This window comes from Sphaerodactylus townsendi, linkage group LG08 (genome assembly GCF_021028975.2).
Source record: "Sphaerodactylus townsendi isolate TG3544 linkage group LG08, MPM_Stown_v2.3, whole genome shotgun sequence".
In the NCBI taxonomy this organism is placed as follows: domain Eukaryota; kingdom Metazoa; phylum Chordata; class Lepidosauria; order Squamata; family Sphaerodactylidae; genus Sphaerodactylus; species Sphaerodactylus townsendi.
The window spans coordinates 38670596-38687620 of record NC_059432.1 but is presented as its reverse complement, the minus strand read 5'-3'; the positions used below and the strand labels follow the sequence as shown (position 1 = coordinate 38687620).

Here is a 17025-nt window from a genome sequence, read left to right as displayed (position 1 = left end):
AATGGTGAGTTTTGGAGGTTAGATCATAGTTAGACAAATAAGTACTTTTGCTGCTACCAAGTAACACATCTGGTCGCGGTGAAAACAACCATCAAGTCACAGCTGACTCGTGGAGACCCTAGAAGAGTTTACCCGGGACGTCCAGGGTGGTCTCCCATCCAAGTATTAACCAAGGCTGATCCTGCTTAGTTTCTGAGATCTGCCAAGATTGGGCTAGTCCAGGTTATCCGGGTCAGTACGTAACTTTGTGTAAAATAAAACTGACGTCAACTGTAGCTGAATACATGGACATTCTTATCAAAAGACCATGTATATTCATAATGTGACACATTTTTATTTGTCTAATCAAGCTCAAGATTTTTTTCCCCAGTGATACTGCGGCCTGGGGTCAGGCGGATTTTGTTCAAAAGAATGATCAAAAGTTATCAGAGCCTCACCTTGTTTCACCTAATGCAAAGTCTATCGCTTTCACCAGGTTCATAACAAATTTTTCAAATTGTTCCTAAAACAGTATAAAAACATTTTTACTTAAGAATCAGGAAAAGCTTTTATTACAACTGCTCACAGTCAACTTATTACAGATACTGGACTTCCAACAAACGCATAGAATAGCCTGCCTTGAAAAGCTCCCCTAGCCTTTTGAAGGGAAGGTACTTGTCTGTCCACATTATGCGAATACATCATGCACAGATCTATCTATGGACGGGATCAAAAGTGTTCTATCACTAAAAAGTTCTATCAGGTAAAAAGTTCTGTCACTTTAAGCAACATTTTTCCAAATTTGAAAAAAAAGACATTAAAAGTCATAATTATTAAAGAGGCCTAACCTCTTGGTGGAACTGGGGCGGGGTAAATATAGTGGTAGGCGGTGGCCAGATTATAGAAGGCGGACGAGATATGGGAATGCTCGCTCGCCTTCTGACCTCCGACCTATCTCGAAGAACGAGGATGGCAGGGTTCAGGAATACTCCACTTCGTCCCTGGTGTTGATAAATGCCAGGTCCATTAATAATAAAACCGCTATATTCCGAGATTTTCTCGGAGTCCAGCAGATGGACCTGGCCTGTGTCACCGAGACCTGGGTGCGCGAAGGTGAGACCGTCGCCTTGGGCGAGGTCGCGCCCCCAGGTTTCGCATGCCTCCACCAGTCCGCGAACCGGGGCGGGGGGGGGGGGGTGGCAATGTTCATCCGTGATTCTATCCCCTTCAGGGCTGCCCCAGTCCCGGAGATCTCTGGCATGGAATGTGTCGGTTTTGAGTGGTTGGCCTTGGAGAGGTTGGCTGTCCTCCTGGTGTACCGGTCGCCTAGCGCACCGGGAGACAGCCTGCCGCGGCTGCTGGAGGCGGTGGCAGACTGGGCACTGCGGTACCCTAGACTTATCGTCTTGGGCGACTTCAATGTCCATGTCGACACTGCCTCATGTGCAGTAGCCATGGACCTAGTGTCATCCATGGCGACACTGGGCCTCTCCTTAGTAAGTTCTGGCCCCACCCATGAAGCGGTCACAGGCTAGATTTGGTCTTTGGGCTGGGGATTGACATAGTCGTATCCTCTGTCGATAGAGTGCCATGGTCCGACCATTACGCCCTGAGGGTTCAGGTGGACTTGCCACAACACTCCCGTCTAGGCTGACGGGCTGATTTATGCCATGCCCGCGGAGACTTATGGATCCACTTGGTTTCCTGAATGCTCTGTGGGATCCTGCCCTACCGGCACACTTTCGATGAGCAGGTGGATGACTGGTATTCCCGGCTTTCTGATGCCATCGAGGTTGTTGCCCCAGCCCTCTGCATCCCATTATTGGTGGGCTCCATGGTATCACGGAGGAGCTCCGCCACATGAAAGCGGGCACTCAGGCGGCTTGGCGAGTGTGGAGGAAATCTCGTGGCCGAGCTGCGCGAACATCTTATAGGGCGCTTATGAAAGCCTATGAGATGGCGGCGAAGGAAGGCGAAGAGAACTTTCTTCTCCTCCTCTCTGGCATCTGCTAGCTCACGCCCAGCACAATTGTTCGGTATAGTGGTCCCTGACCTCCTTATCGGAAGGTTCTGTAAATCATCAATTGGCTATTAGCTGTGAGGCATTTATGAGCTTCTTTGCAGACAAAATCTCATCGCTCCGCCAGGATCTTCCCTCCACTTTGACTACAATGAGTGAACTGGAGGCTCCCTTGCCGTCTTCCGGCCCTTGTTTGGCCCAGTTCTCCCTGCTCTCCGAGGCCGCTGTTGACAGGGCCCTGGCTGCTGTTAGACCTACTACCTGCCCTCTGGATCCGTGCCCCTCCTGGCTTATTAAAACCTGCCGGGCGGAGCTACGACCCCATCTGTTGAATATCATCAATAGCTCCCTTGAGCAAGGAATTTTTCCGGATGGGTTGAAAGAGGCAGTGGTCCGCCCACTCTTGAAAAGACTATCGTTAGATCAAGGGGATCTGGCCAATTACCGTCCCATCTCAAATCTTTCGTTTCTGGGGAAGGTAATTGAGAGAGTGGTGTTGGAGCAGCTTCAGGGCTTCCTGGATGACACATCGGCCTTTGACCCCTTCCAGTCCGGTTTCCGTGCTGGAGCGCGGGGCGGAGGCGGTTCGTCGCCCGTCCTGAATCACGTTCATTATGCAGCTTGACCAAAGGCGGATCGGCTGCTGGTTTGTTAGATCTTACGCGGCGTTTGATATGATGCGATCCGCGACCTTTTGGCCCACCGCCTGGCCGTTTCTGGGATACGAGGCACTGTCCTTCAATGGATTGCCTCGTTTCTCCGGGACAGTTGCCAGCAAGTGTGGTGCGGGGACCAAGCCTCCCGGAGGTGCCCACTTCAATGTGGGGTGCCTCAGGGGCGCTGCTGTCCGCTATTATTTAACATCTATATCGACCACTTGCTCAGCTGATGCAGACTTTGGGCTGATTTGTCACCAGTACGCTGATGACACTCAGCTCATTCTGTTGATGGAGGGGGGAGCTGTCACAGCCCCTGCAGCTCTACAGCATTGTTTGGAGGCGGTCTCTGGTTGGTTACAGCAGAGCAGGCTGAAACTGAATCCATTGAAGACAGGGATCCTTTGGCTGGGTCGCAGGGGGGAGGTGGGGGATTTCCAGCCACCAGAGTGGTAGGGGACCATTTTGGCGCCGGCCCCCTCTGTCCGCAGTCTGGGGGTCCACCTGGATTCGTCTCTTTCAATGGAGACCCAGGTGGCCCTTGTAACCCGGACTGCATTTTTCCATCTTCGGCAGGCCCGGCGGCTGGCCCCCTTCCTCTCTCAGGCAGACCTGGCCACTGTGATACATGCAACGGTCACCTCCAGGCTTGACTATTGTAACTCGCTCTACGCGGGCCTTCCCTTGCACCTGATTCGGAAACTGAAACTGGTCCAACATGCAGCGGCGCGTCTGCTCACAGGGGGCGCCTTCTGTGATCATATCCAACCTGTGCTGCGCCAGCTGCATTGGCTCCCAGTGGAATTCCGAATCATCTTCAAGGTGTGGGTTTTAACCTTTAAGGCCTTACGCGGCCTGGGACCCTCGTATCTGAGAGACCGCATTACCCCATATGCCCCTACTCGGCCTCTGCGATCAGCAGAGGCCAATTTGCTGGTGGTTCCTGGCCCCTCTATGATGCGGCTGGCCTCCACACGGGCCAGGACCTTTACGGCCCTGGCCCCAGCCTGGTGGAACACTCTCCCTCCAGCTGTCCGGGCCCTGCGGGACCTTGGTGAGTTCCGCAGGGCCTGTAAGACCGAGTTGTTCCACCGGGCCTTTGGAGTGTCCAGTCGCTGAGTGGCGCCCCCTTCCCCTCCCCCTCTCCTTCCTCCCCTGCTTTTTTGCACATACCATCTGATGCACTTTACCACCTTATTATCCTCCCAGAGAGGAACCTGACCTCTCCCTTTCTTTTTACTGGGGTGATCGTAATTGAATTGGTCATAATAGGGCACCTATTATGATATTAACCGCTGTTTTTAAGTAGCTTTTAATGGATTTTAGTATTATATTGTTGTTATCGATTTAATTAATTGTATATGTGAATGTTGTGCACCGCCCAGAGCCCCCAGGGGATGGGGCGGTTTATAAATCGAAACAATAAATAAATAAATAAATAAATAAATAAATAAATAAATAAATAAATAAAAACTGCTTGGTGAACATATGTTTTCCAAACAACACCACACAAAGAAAGGTTGCTGGGATGGGGGTGGGGGTCAATTTGGTATAAGAAAATCATCTTGCAAGGATCTATACTTTGCCCTGCATCTTCTTCACTTCTGGCCATTTCTAATGCAGACAGTCTTATTTTTAGTCTCATAATACATAAAGTAAGGCAGGAGGGAACTTGATAGAAGCCATTCTGGGAGAATCAGTAGGTAGGGGAAGCATTAAACAGCTAGCATGGTATAGTGGTTAGGAGCAGGTGGACTTTGATCTGTAAAACAAGATTTGATTCCCCGCTCCTCCACATGAGCAGCTGAGTCTTATCTAGTGAACCAGAGATGTGTTTCCGCACGCCTACATTCCTGTTCAGTGACCTTAGGCTAGTCACAGTTCTTCAGATCTCTCTCAGCCCCACCAACATCACAAGGTGTCTGTTGTGGGGAGAGGAAAGGAAAGGAGTTCGTAAGCCCTTTTGGGTATCCTTAAAGGAGAGAAAAGGAGGTATAAATGCCAACTCTTCTTCTTTCCAATCCCACTGCCCCTGCAATAGTACTTTGTAACAAATAAAAATTTTGGGATACTATGTTTATAGTGTAACATGCAACCTTGCCTTAAAGTTTATCATCCATTCATAACAATCAAAAAAGCCCTGTAAAGCTAACAATACCAAAATTCTCAGAATGTGCTCACCAAGTTATCAGTAGTCACCGGGGTATATAACTGGCTCTGACACAAGTATGCTCTACCCAAAAACTGGTTAACCGGGGGTCTTCCTTTAAAAAACATTTGTAGACATTGACTGCTCATTTCCAGAAATCCCATCTAGATGTAAACATATTGTAGTGTTTAATTAGGATGAACCAGAATCCAGCAAAAATGTTATTCACCAACTGAACAAGCATCTTGTTACCTGAAGTGCTTGTTCTGCACACAAAACATACAAGTCAGAGCAGAAACTCTCTGAGGAATCAAGGACGGATTTTCCTTCATCAGCAGATTTAATCAACTCATAAGATTCTTGTAAAGCTTCTATGTCTGAAAAAGAATGTTTAAATTAGCTGAAATAATATTTTGCTTCAGACCATATTAATTTAGGTGAAATAATATTTTGCTTCAACCCATATTAATTATGAGAAAAGACTAATTTTGACGTAACTATTGTGTAAATAATCTGATTCTGGCATCCATTGGGCAGTGAGCAGCACGAATTTGAGTGTCTCCATCTCTTTTATCGAGGATGTTTTCATTTTTTTGTTTGTTTTCTGCCTCCTAAAACCAGAATTAAAACCACTACTTTTCATTCACTTGAGCTTCAGGGTTCTACTCCAGGACATGCCAGGCAGACTCCTTTTGAACTAATACTGAACTCTGGCCTGGGGCCAATTTATACCACAACTGAGGCAGTTTTCAATCATAATCTCAGATTGAAAACTACCTCAGTTGTGGTGTAAATTGGCCCCAGGCCAGAGTTCAGTGTCAGTTCAAAAGGCATACATGCATACTTTGAGAGGAAACATAATTTCAAATCATGTATGTGACAAAGCAGTTGCCCAGACAATTCATCACAAGCCTTGAATATAGAGGAAGAGCCTCAGTTTAACATCACCACATAAAACACATGTGAAACATCCGAGGTTCCATCCCTGATGCCTCCTCTGAAAAGGATTTGACATATCAAGGCTGAGAAGTGTTCACTTGAAAGAGCCAGTGCTAGTCACACAGACCTAGACTAGATGATTCAATATAAGATATGCTGCCAAGGGAAGAGTGATTAGGGTCAACTTTCTGTACAGTAATTATTATTTTCCATACCACATGCATGGTATGTATAAAGCATAAAGCATCCCTTTTCACTCTTCAATGCTTCCTGAGAAACAATCAGCCCACCATAATTTAGGAACAATTCTAGGAAGTCGAAGCTTGTCCACTGACCTTCTGGCTGCCTCTAGGACAGATGTACCCGATACCAGCTGGTTAAACATGCTTAAAACCAGCTTTGTCCAGTGGCATACCTAGGCAAACTGGAGCCCTGGTCAAAACCTGAGTTTGATGCCCCCCCCCCCATGGGCGGCCACCCTCCCCTACCGTGACCAAACAATGATTTTTTCCCATCAGGTCATTTCAAAGTCGCCATCACATTATAGAACATGCCTTAACTCACAAATCGGAACACAGCAATGGGCCATGCCACACAGCAGAAATATTTTTTTGAAAACATTTTCAAAATACTTTCAGAATGTTTTATTACTGCTATGAAAACATTTTATGGTTTTGTATCCAGTCCCCCCTCAATTGGGGGAAACAGCATCACTTCCAATGTTATTTAAACTGGGGACCCCAGATTCTCCATTTAAGGTGGATTTAAAAGGCAAATCTGGGCTTCCTAGTTTAAACAAGTGATGCTGGAATCCACCCCCAAACAGCATCACTTTCAATGCTGTTTAAACTAGGGAGCCCAGATTCTCCTTTTAAATTCACCATAAAGGGACAATCTTGAGTCCCCAGTTAAAACAACATTGCAAGTGATGCTGTTTGGGGATGGATTCTCCCCCACCCAGAAACAGAATCACTTCCAATGTTTAAACTGGGGACCTCAGATTCTTCTTTTAAATCCATGCTGAAGGGGGTGGATTTGAAAGGAAAATCTGGGGAAATTTGGAGGGTTCCTGCTGTCAGGGGGGAAATTGTTAAGCTAGCAGCACCAAACTTTCAGGGTATCTTTAGGAGACTCTCCTGATGATACCACCCAGGTTTGGTGAAGTTTGGTTCAGGGGGTCCAAAGTTATGAACCCTCAAAAGTGTAGCCCCTATCTCCTATTAACTCCCATTGGAAACAATGGAGGATGGGCACTCCCTTTGGGAGTCCATAACTTTGGACTCCCTAAACCAAACCTCACCAAACCTGGGTGATATCACCAGGACAGTCTCCTGAAATATCCCTGAAATGTTGCTGCTGCTAACCTAAAAACTGTGCCCCCTGCAGGCCAAAGACAGAAAAAACACTGAAAATACAACAGAATCCCACAAACGACCCCGCATTTTTGGCGCCCGCCACAAGGGGACACCCTGGGCAACTGCCCACTTTGCCCAATGGGAGGAACGCCTCTGGCTTTGTCACTCATGTGGATACTCTGAAGCTCACACTGAAATGAGTATTCTATTCAGAACAATGCATTTAAGTGAAGCTAAATGAGAGTCTAAAAACAGCAATTTCATCTGAACTAGAATTATAACCCTCTAAGCTTCTATCTATTGATTTTTTCTGACTTAGATGGGAGCACTCTGCTTAGGATGGCACTGTAAGACTTTTAACCAATGATGTGTGGGTATACATGCATTTCTTATTTAAACAGAGAGAATCCTGATAATAGAACAATTCATTTCACATGTAAGTTGTTAAGGAAAAGTATCTGGTCCTTTTGTATTTATAGGCTAAAGACACCAGCCAGCATTATACCCACAAGACCAAGAAATAAATTTATAATTATGTACCTTGGTGATTCTCAGCATCAGACAGCTTCTGCCTGATCAGCAACTCCATGGCTTCTTCACTGAATCATTTTTGCTGAAACTGCTGACAAGGAAGCAATCAATGCAATTCCCTAAAAAAGCTATTTTTTAAAAAAAACTGATTGAGGAAGATTTTTAAAACATTTATATTTCACTTTCCTATTTCACAATACTTCGGTATTCAATCACAACTGTTTAAAACTTTTTGAAAAAATAGATTAAAACAGGAAAATACAATGAAGGTTGCAATCCTGATGGATGTTGATTTGAGAACACACCCTACTAAATCCATAGAACTGCTTCTGAGCAAATGGAATGCTGTAAACTGGTGACAGATTATTATATTATATGAATCAGTGAAATCAGCACAATTCACAAAAAACTCAAGTTAACAAACAGTAATGCAGAAATCTCAGGCCAACCCTCTAATGACATATACTGTAATTTGTTTCTTTTTAAAACAACAAAAATTAATGTGATTGGTACAGGGGAAAATGGTGCACAAGACTCCCATCACAAGACTTAAGCATATCTACCAGGGGTTCCCAATGGGACATTTTTCTTGCTGCCTGCTAATTGGGTGAGTGGGGGCGGGGGGAGGTGTCTTTTCCCCAGTAAGGATTCTGATTGGTCATAGCAGATTTGATTTTTTAAAAGTTGCTTTGGCAGCTGCTGCCACCACAGCACAAGGATCTTCAATGTGCTCCTGAAGGTAAACTGTAGCAGCCACTTTGGGGCTGTGCCCACCCTGCTGCATCAAAATTCCAAGATGCATGAAGGCTTGAAAAGGTTATGTACCCCTGATGTACACTATGTCTCAAAGTACTGAGACAAATAAATATATCTATTTTTCCCTTGTGGAAAACATCACTGAATTATACCCTGGTGAATCAATCTCCCTGAAACATTATCAGAACACCAAACTTGGATTTAGAGGAATAGTTCCTTTGAACACTCTACTAACTCCCACCAACCAAAAAACCCACCCTTAGAAATGGTCTAAAAGTTTGTCCCCCACTCTCCCAAAAGCACCAACTGCGACATCATTTTATTTTACACATTTTATATTTTTTTCCCTGATGGAAAAGTTGTTTAGTCAAAACTATTTTAAATCACCTTTGTTTCAAAAATATTGATCATTAAACATCCATAGAATTACATCGCCTCCCACCAACACACAAAAGAACTCTACGAAGTAATTCATAGTCTACCTATAAAAACCACATCATGCCATGACCAAGCCCCATTCTTCTTGCCTGCCAAAGACCATGCAAAAATAGATGTCTGATAAGGAACATATGGGAAACAGTAAGTACACTCTGTGTGGTTCCCATTTGCTCCATGACTTTTTAGCAGCAGGTCTGAAGAACGAGCAAAAGATAACTTGAAGCAGAACAGGGCAGAAAAATCAGACCTTCCATTTCATGTATTATTTATATCTTATTCCTATTTACCTTGCCCCACGTCCCTCCTAGCCCTTGACAGCCATTCCCACCCCAATTTGGCGATCCCTTTGTTATCCCGCTCCACTATCACCGAAACGTGCTGGATGCCTAACTTCCGCGTCTCTCGGTCTCCTAGCAACGCAGCATCAGCTCCACGCTCGCAGGTGTTGCTCGCCCCGCCCCCTGCAGTATGGGGCCCTGCTAAGGACACAATTCCTCGCCGAACGAAATGTTTTCTCTCCAGCGGCTATCGTGTTGGCTGCTGCAGGAATTCATACGTGCTCCCTTGAACCTCGCCTTGCAAATTAGAAAGTTTGTCCTTCCTCCTCTTCATGCTCAATGAAAGAATAACTTATTTAGAAAGCACACAGGGGAAGTGGCTATCCATTGCCTAATTTGCCTGTTTATGATTAATATGCGGGTCACGCTGCTGTCCAGATGGAAGGTACTGAACTACTGAGATTACTAAAGACAGCTGCGAACATTTATGCCCTAGCCTAGGTCTGTCGTTTCCCATCACAATGAGACAAATGTGGGATCTGATGACATCCATGTAACCATAGAATCTTTTGTCCAGCCAGTGTTCTTAGGAACAGTAAAAGCAGGGTTGCTAAACCACATATTTTACAACTGATCTCCAGACTACAGAGATCAGTTCCCCTGGAGAAAGGGATGCTTTGGATGGTGGACTGTATGGAATTATACCCTGCTGAAGTCCCTTCCCTCTCCAAACCCTCCCTAGACGACCCCCCCCCCCGTCTCCAGTTATTTCCCAACCCAGAGCTGGTAACCCTACCCACATACCCCCAGCCTAGTCCCTCTCTAAACCTGTCAGGTTGCACTCTAAAACTTTCTGAAAACTGCCAGATCCCCCGATCCCCAGCCACTCAAAACCTGGCCCTATTTGTGTGCACACTACACAGACAAGGCATTTTCATGTCAGCTACAGCAACACATCCAAATCAAATGCAATTTCATTTTGGCTTATTTTCAACACTGTGCAGAATCTCATTGATAGTATTGAGCTTCATGTTTGTTTAAGTCAAATATAATTCTTCAATTCCACAAGCATTATTCCTCAATATTACCTTAAAAGAGCTTTTGGGGGTCATTGAGGACTAAAGCAAGTGACTTGGGGGTGGAGGGGGTGGGTGGGTTGAACTGGCAAGTCCAAGTGATCAGGTGGATGAGGCTGTGTATTTTCCGATGCCTCCAAACAATTCTGCTGTACTTATTTTTCAGAAGATTAATAATTTTAGTTCTCCTTACGACTTCAACTTCATTATGTATTGTGTTTAAAATTATGTCTACCAAGAACAAAATACGATTCACATGAAAACTCTGTTTTATGTTCCTTCATTATTAGTTGAAACACTGGATGATTTGCTACCCCGTTTTTCTTCCATTGCCCCAAGGCTGCTTGCACAGTGAAAATGGAAATAAGAGATTACAGTGAAGCTGTTTGCTTCATGTGTCCAGAGCAATAATTGTCCAGGGAAGTTCATTACAGTGCATGTACATTTCTTTGACTGATTCTACTCCCAACATAGTTTCATATAGCAGTAACAGAGTAAAGATGCAGACAATAGCTTTATAGCCACATACGACATACATAAATAATTTTTAGGAGCAGTCACACCAGAACATTGGGAAGGAGAATTCATACCCTTTAGGGAAAAATGGAAAACCAATGAGTTTATGTGTGTGTGTGTGTGCTGGATTAATGGGAATTCACTTGGTTCATTTTTACATTTGCAAGGAAGCTGGGGGTGGGAAAGAAATTTAAACTGTTGGCAGTTACTATATTACTGTGAACATTTGAGAATAATGATTTTTAATGGTTTTGAATGTGGTTTCGCTCTGCTCTGGGCATTTTAAAGCTGAAAAGGTTAGCATCATCATTATCTGGTTATCCTATACTAGCCTTTATCTAAGGAGCACAGAACTGTATATTCATCCATTTCCATTCTTTTCTCACTGTGAATCTCAGAATTAATTTAGGACAGGGCACTATGTGTACGGAAACAGAGAGATATTTACAAGACATGTGTGACACAGGATGGGACCCTAACTCAAGCTGTATCTTACTATACAATTGAGCAGTGTGTTTGTGATGATGAACCAGAAAATGCAAAGGATTCTGGGAGGTGTAGTCCAGAAGGTGCATTTCTCATGTACAGAGGGGCTGACTGTACTACAACTCCCAGACTCCTATTCACTCAGCCGGTAACACTTCTTAAAGCTCTGGGGTCCTCACACACTGTCCCATTCTTTGCTGGAGTCAACTCTTGAGTAAGTCCTATTCCTTGCCTAAGCCAGCTCTTAGGATGGTGCTTTGCAGATGGGGTGTGTGTGTGCCTACATACATGGGGAGAACTCTCCCCAACTTCACAGGAATCCTGCTGCCCCTCCTGGGATGTTTGGGGAAGCATAATTTCAGAGTTTGTACTGGGCACAATTTCCTGTAGACATGCCCCATCCATATCTCTTGCCCTGGGAGGATTAGTTTTCTGGAGCCTTTTTTTTTTTTTTGCACAATGGCCTCTATTGCTAATACTTAATAATCTGTGAAGAAACTTTCACAGACCCAGAACCCAAAGCATTTGCTGTTTCTTTTATTATTTGTAAATAAGCAAGTATTGAATATCCCCCTATCTCATCACTACTATCTGCTCCTAAGGGAACTGATTCTATTTAAAAAAGCTAGGCAGGAACCTATATAAATTGCGGGAATTTTTGAACCAACTATTCCCCCAAGCCTAAGAACATCTTATTTGAAAGCCTTAAGACTCTGTAATTATTTATTGGAAGGGAGTGATGTACACTTCAAGCACTGCTCTGCTACTACCATATTTCAGAAGTGTTTTAGAAATATGTTTAAATATTCAGAGCTGTTAAATTGGTCCTAATCTTTGTTTATGTCATAATTGTTCTCGTGATTAAAGTATCTTAATTATATATTTATAGATCTCAAGCATCAGAAGAAGATTGGCAGAACAATAGTTCACTCATTTTATCTTGGCAATGCTACATGGCTTTAACTGGCAAGAATTATGGACATAAAATGTTAATTTCTCTTGTTAAATATAAATTACAAGACTTGCTTTCATGGAGTAGTTTAGAGAGAGAGCACATGCAAAGAAATATATGGATCAACAGTCTCGGCAATTACATATGGTAACAGCAATGTAAATGCTAAATGTTACTTTAGGCTGCTTGGGTGCGGTTTTGTCAGGCTTCGAATGGCATCTTTCTCATTAGGCTTTTTAAAACGTGCTTCATCTTTTTAAAGGTGCTGTTTGTTGAATCAGTTAAAGTTTTCTTGTCTGTGGTGATGGAAAGTGCTGCTGAGTCACAGCTGACTTATGCAACCCCTGGTGGGGTTTTCAAGGCAAGAAACATTCAGAGGTAATTTGCCATTGGCTGCCCCTGTGTGGGTTGAGAGAGTTCTGAGAAATCTTTGACTGGCCCCAAAACACCTAGCAGGCTACATGTGAAGGAGTGGAGAACTAAACACCATTCTCCAGATTAGATTCTGCTGCCGTTAACATTCAGATTACACTGGCTTTCCCTCTTGTCCTTATCTTTTCGATTCTCCCTTTGGGTTCTACTACAATCTGATGTGGTATCTTACCATCTTTTTGCTGAAGATTTACATCTGTACCATTCTGTACCATTCTGTGCCTGATCTTGTTTTGTTCTTCTTTTGCTTATATTTCTGCTGCTTTTGCAATCTAGATAGAATGCCTCCTCTGTAGCTATTGCCTACCTTTTCTTCATAGGCTCCTTCTTGTTAACTATTGCCTCCCCAGTTAAATGAAAGGTTACCACCACCTATGTTCCCTGGGTGTATGTCTTTTCCCTCTTTAATCCTACCACTGGAACACAGGGCCAGAGCGAGGGGGAATGGCATTTGGGGCAAGCGTGCACCCCGCGCCCCTGCCGCGCCCCCGCCTGCCCGCTCTGCCCTTACCCTGTTCCTGCACTGGCACATGTCTGGTGTGTCACGCCCCCTCCCCCTTGATGCTACTCCACTGTGGGTTGAGAGAGTTCTGAGAAATATTTGACTGGCCCCAAAACACCCAGCAGACTTCATGTGAAGGAGTGGAGAACTAAACACCATTCTCCAGATTAAATTCTGCTGCTGTTGACAAAAGCCTCACATGAATTATATTAAAAAATATTTACATTCATTTAAAATTGTGGAAATTCAATGGAAATATAAACCCAGGACTTACATCTCCAATGAAACCATTAAAAAACACAATAATAGCACATAGCTATTACAATGATTGATTGATAGCTGTTGTCAAGATTGACCTGATGTGTTTTGACCAACAGTCTTCTTCAGAGGTCAAATTTTCACACACACACACACACACACACAATTGCTAATCATATATCACCATACTGCAAAAATAACCAGACTGGTAGGAAGGGTTGTATATGTTTCCAATCAAATGTTGGTCTTAAAATTACTGCAGATAGCAGTCTCATCCCATTTAGGAGCTCCTAGTGTCAAAGTACTACCAATGTCCATACCAGATCAACATTCTCAGTGGATGCGTCAGTGCTGATTAGTAATTTTGTGGATGTATATATAACTTTTGACCTCTGAAGAAGTCCTTTGGGTCAAAATGTGTCAGGTCAATCTTGGCAAAAGCTATCAGGTCAATCTTTGTAACAGTTTATGTGCTGTGATTGTGTTTTTTATGGTGTTACTGGAAATGTAGCTCCTGGATTTATATTTCCATTGAATATCCTCAATTTTAAATGGATTTAAGTGTTTTTTAATATAATTCTTGTGAGTACAGTGTAATAAAACTGTTTTGGACATATTTGAGGTTTCAAAATTCCTTCAATTTTTCTCAACCCTTTGGTTCCTGGTTTATTTTATAGGTTAGGTTTGCGTTTTCCTTTATTAAAATAAACAACAAGGAATCATATTATCAGAATAACAATAATTTGTAAAGTGCCTAAAGCTGTGCAGAAATTAAAACCCAATTCTGTCAGAAAACTTGTAATCTTACTGTAGACATATGAGGAAGGGGAAAGCATACAAGTGCTGCTTCCATGTGGAGATTTACACATTTGTCAACCCTTTGGTTCCTGGTTTATTCTAATCAGACCATGAGTTCAAAATGTTCTCGACCTGCCACATTTTAATCCTGCAAGTCCTGACACAAGGTTATAAATAATGCATTCATGCCAGATTTTAATGGATGGCACAGTTAATATTGTCCTGTTGAAAAACAGCAATTCCATCCAAAGGCAGAAATGTGTTTTTGTGAAACTGATAAGGGTCAAGTTGAGTTTCAGCTCCTTTGTGAATTTTCCCTTTGCCAACTGAGCTCGGGCTGTGTAGCCTGGAATGAGATCTAGCAGTGGAGACAGCAGCACTGTTAGCTATCTAGGATGTCATTAACATTATCTAGCAAATACTTTTGACAGACACTCAAGGGCCTCTTTCTAAATAAGACACTACATCACAATATTTGGAGGGAGGGTAATCACATCTTTCCCAGTGGGCCCCTTGCACACTCAGAGAAAACATCCTGAAAATGTCAAATGGATAACTAGAGCTTCAAACACATATAAAAGTCTATCAATGTGTGTGGTTCTAGTGACTAGCGGTCAAGACAAACAAGAATGCTTGCTGTCTTCTCAAATAATACCCTGGATTGACAACTCTTCAGGAAAAGAGATTTCCACAGCTATAGAGTTTTAATCACAGTTGCCCTTCCAAGCTGAACCTGATGCACAGATATACACAGCTGAACATTTCATTTTGAGTACCTAACAGAACAATCTTAGGCATGTTTAGTTGGAAGTCCTACTGAGTTCAGTGAGGCTTAGTCTCAAATGACTGAGCATAGGATAGGCTCATATACTGATTCATACAATTAATTTTCTTTTCGATCTATGCTCAGTCCAAATCTATGATAATGGGTTGTGTGAAAACTGTCTAGAATATGCATATATGTCCAGTCCAGTAATGCAGATGATTGTATTCATGCAGGCACTTAACTCTATGCTAAGTGTGTCTCATGGGTCAGGCTGTATATGGAGACAGGCACTGACAGTTCTTTAGTTGTGGTTGCCTTTTTTCAGTCATGCTGGTCATGACAAGAAGGAAGTACTTTCCATGGGTCACCCTCTTCCAGTTTGCATAGCGTTTCTTCCCATGGCCCTGTGGTCTCCACCTGAATATTTATATGGTGGGGAGGGAAAGTTGGCTTACTGTTTCGTAGACTCAGCTATTCTGGTGATTACTACGCCTGAAAAACGAACCTGTGAAGAGAAACAACCATTAAATGTATCTGGATACTCTTTATTTCCCAATTCACTCACTGACAGACAAGATGGGTCACAACATCTGAAGTGTAGGAGAAAGTGAAAGTTGTATAGCGATGAAACAAAAGGGGGGAAAGGCAGAACTTCATACAAGATCTCTGAATTGTACTCAGTATGTGATAACAGTCTAGTCACAGTGCAATTGCTTCTGCATCTTTCTGCTTCTATGCTAAAGCTCTTCCAGGTGATAAATGTTTGCTTGATCAGAAGCCTAGGGCATCGAACAGACTTGCAAATTCTTTCTTTCTGCTCAGTAGTCATATTACTGCTTGTATGCACACTTCAAAATCAGTAAAATAAATATTTTCTGCTTAGGCTAGCTGAATCTAATTTTTTGCAACGTTCTCTCTTTGAAAGTCATAGCCTTCAGCAAATGTGGGCAAACAGAATGCCCTACAAAACCTCAACCAATAATCTTGAGGCATGACTGTCGTAATTTATTCTACATGTGTTTGCTCTTGAAGACAATCCAAAAACTCCAGTTCATATAGAATGCTGCAGCTTGATTACGATCAGGCGCTAGGCAGAGTATACCTATTATACCAGTTCTGCAATCACTCAGTTGGTTACTAATTAGTTTCTGGAGTAATACAGTTCAAGGTATTAACTATCAGCTACTCAAACCTACATGGCCCAGGACTCTCATATCTAAATGAGTGCATCTCCTATATGCCGGAGTCCAACAGCAGTGTTCATCTGATGTGGTCTGTTGAAGATGCCAACCTGCAAATGGGTAATATAACCAGCATTTACTCAAGCTGTCTCTGTTGTACCTTCCACATGGTCTGAGAATGTCAGAAAGGCATCCACAAATCTTTCTGCAGGATATGTACATTTAAAACATTGTTCAGGACAGTATTTTTATTAAGGGAACAGGGCTATGGTGAAATGGAATTTGTCAGGAAGATGTTTTTTATAAAGAAACAACAAACATTATTTGTTACATGCATTATCTTGATCATACCGCAGTGTTTTCAAATTCCTGCAATCCAATTTTTGCATTTTTATGGTTTATCAGATTTTATACCATTTTACTGCATTGTTTCATAAATTTGTGAAAGAGCCTCATGGCACAGAGTGGTAAGCTACTGTACTGCAGTCAAAACTCTGCTTATGACCTGAGGTTGATCCCAACAGAAATTGGTTCCAGGTAGCCAGTTCAAGGTTGACTCAGCCTTCCATCCTGCCAAGGTTGCTAAAATGAGTACCCAGCACTGGGGGTAAAGTGCAAATGACAGGATAAAGGCAATGGCAAGCCACCCCGTTAACATAGTCTGCCTAGTAAATGTCATGATGTGACATCACCCCATGAGTTAGTAACTACCTTTACCTCCCCTCACAATTGTAATCCAGACTTATTACATTGTTTATTGTATGCTTTATACTGTTCCTGTTGCATTGTATTTACATTTTGTAATCTCCTTTTGAGTCTCAGATAAAAAGGTGGACTATAAAAAAAAACACCCAAAAATCTTTGTTCTAAGATTATCCATAGAATATTGTTATGGTTCATTTTATGAGAAAGATATCCTGCATAGAGGCAGGCAGCTATTCTGATAATGGAATGAAC

General features: G+C 43.1%; 1 protein-coding gene across 1 annotated transcript in view; it reads right to left on the bottom strand.

Moving 5' to 3' along the window:
* The window catches only part of CFAP46 (cilia and flagella associated protein 46), a 117961-nt gene extending 110206 nt beyond the window's left edge, over positions 1-7755 (bottom strand). Inside the window, 4 exon segments of the mRNA XM_048507074.1 lie at positions 438-502; positions 4837-4968; positions 5057-5181; positions 7639-7755. Coding sequence (XP_048363031.1) covers positions 438-502; positions 4837-4968; positions 5057-5181; positions 7639-7687 — 371 coding nt within the window. The 5' untranslated portion in view covers positions 7688-7755.
* Between the last annotated feature and the right edge of the window lie 9270 nt (positions 7756-17025).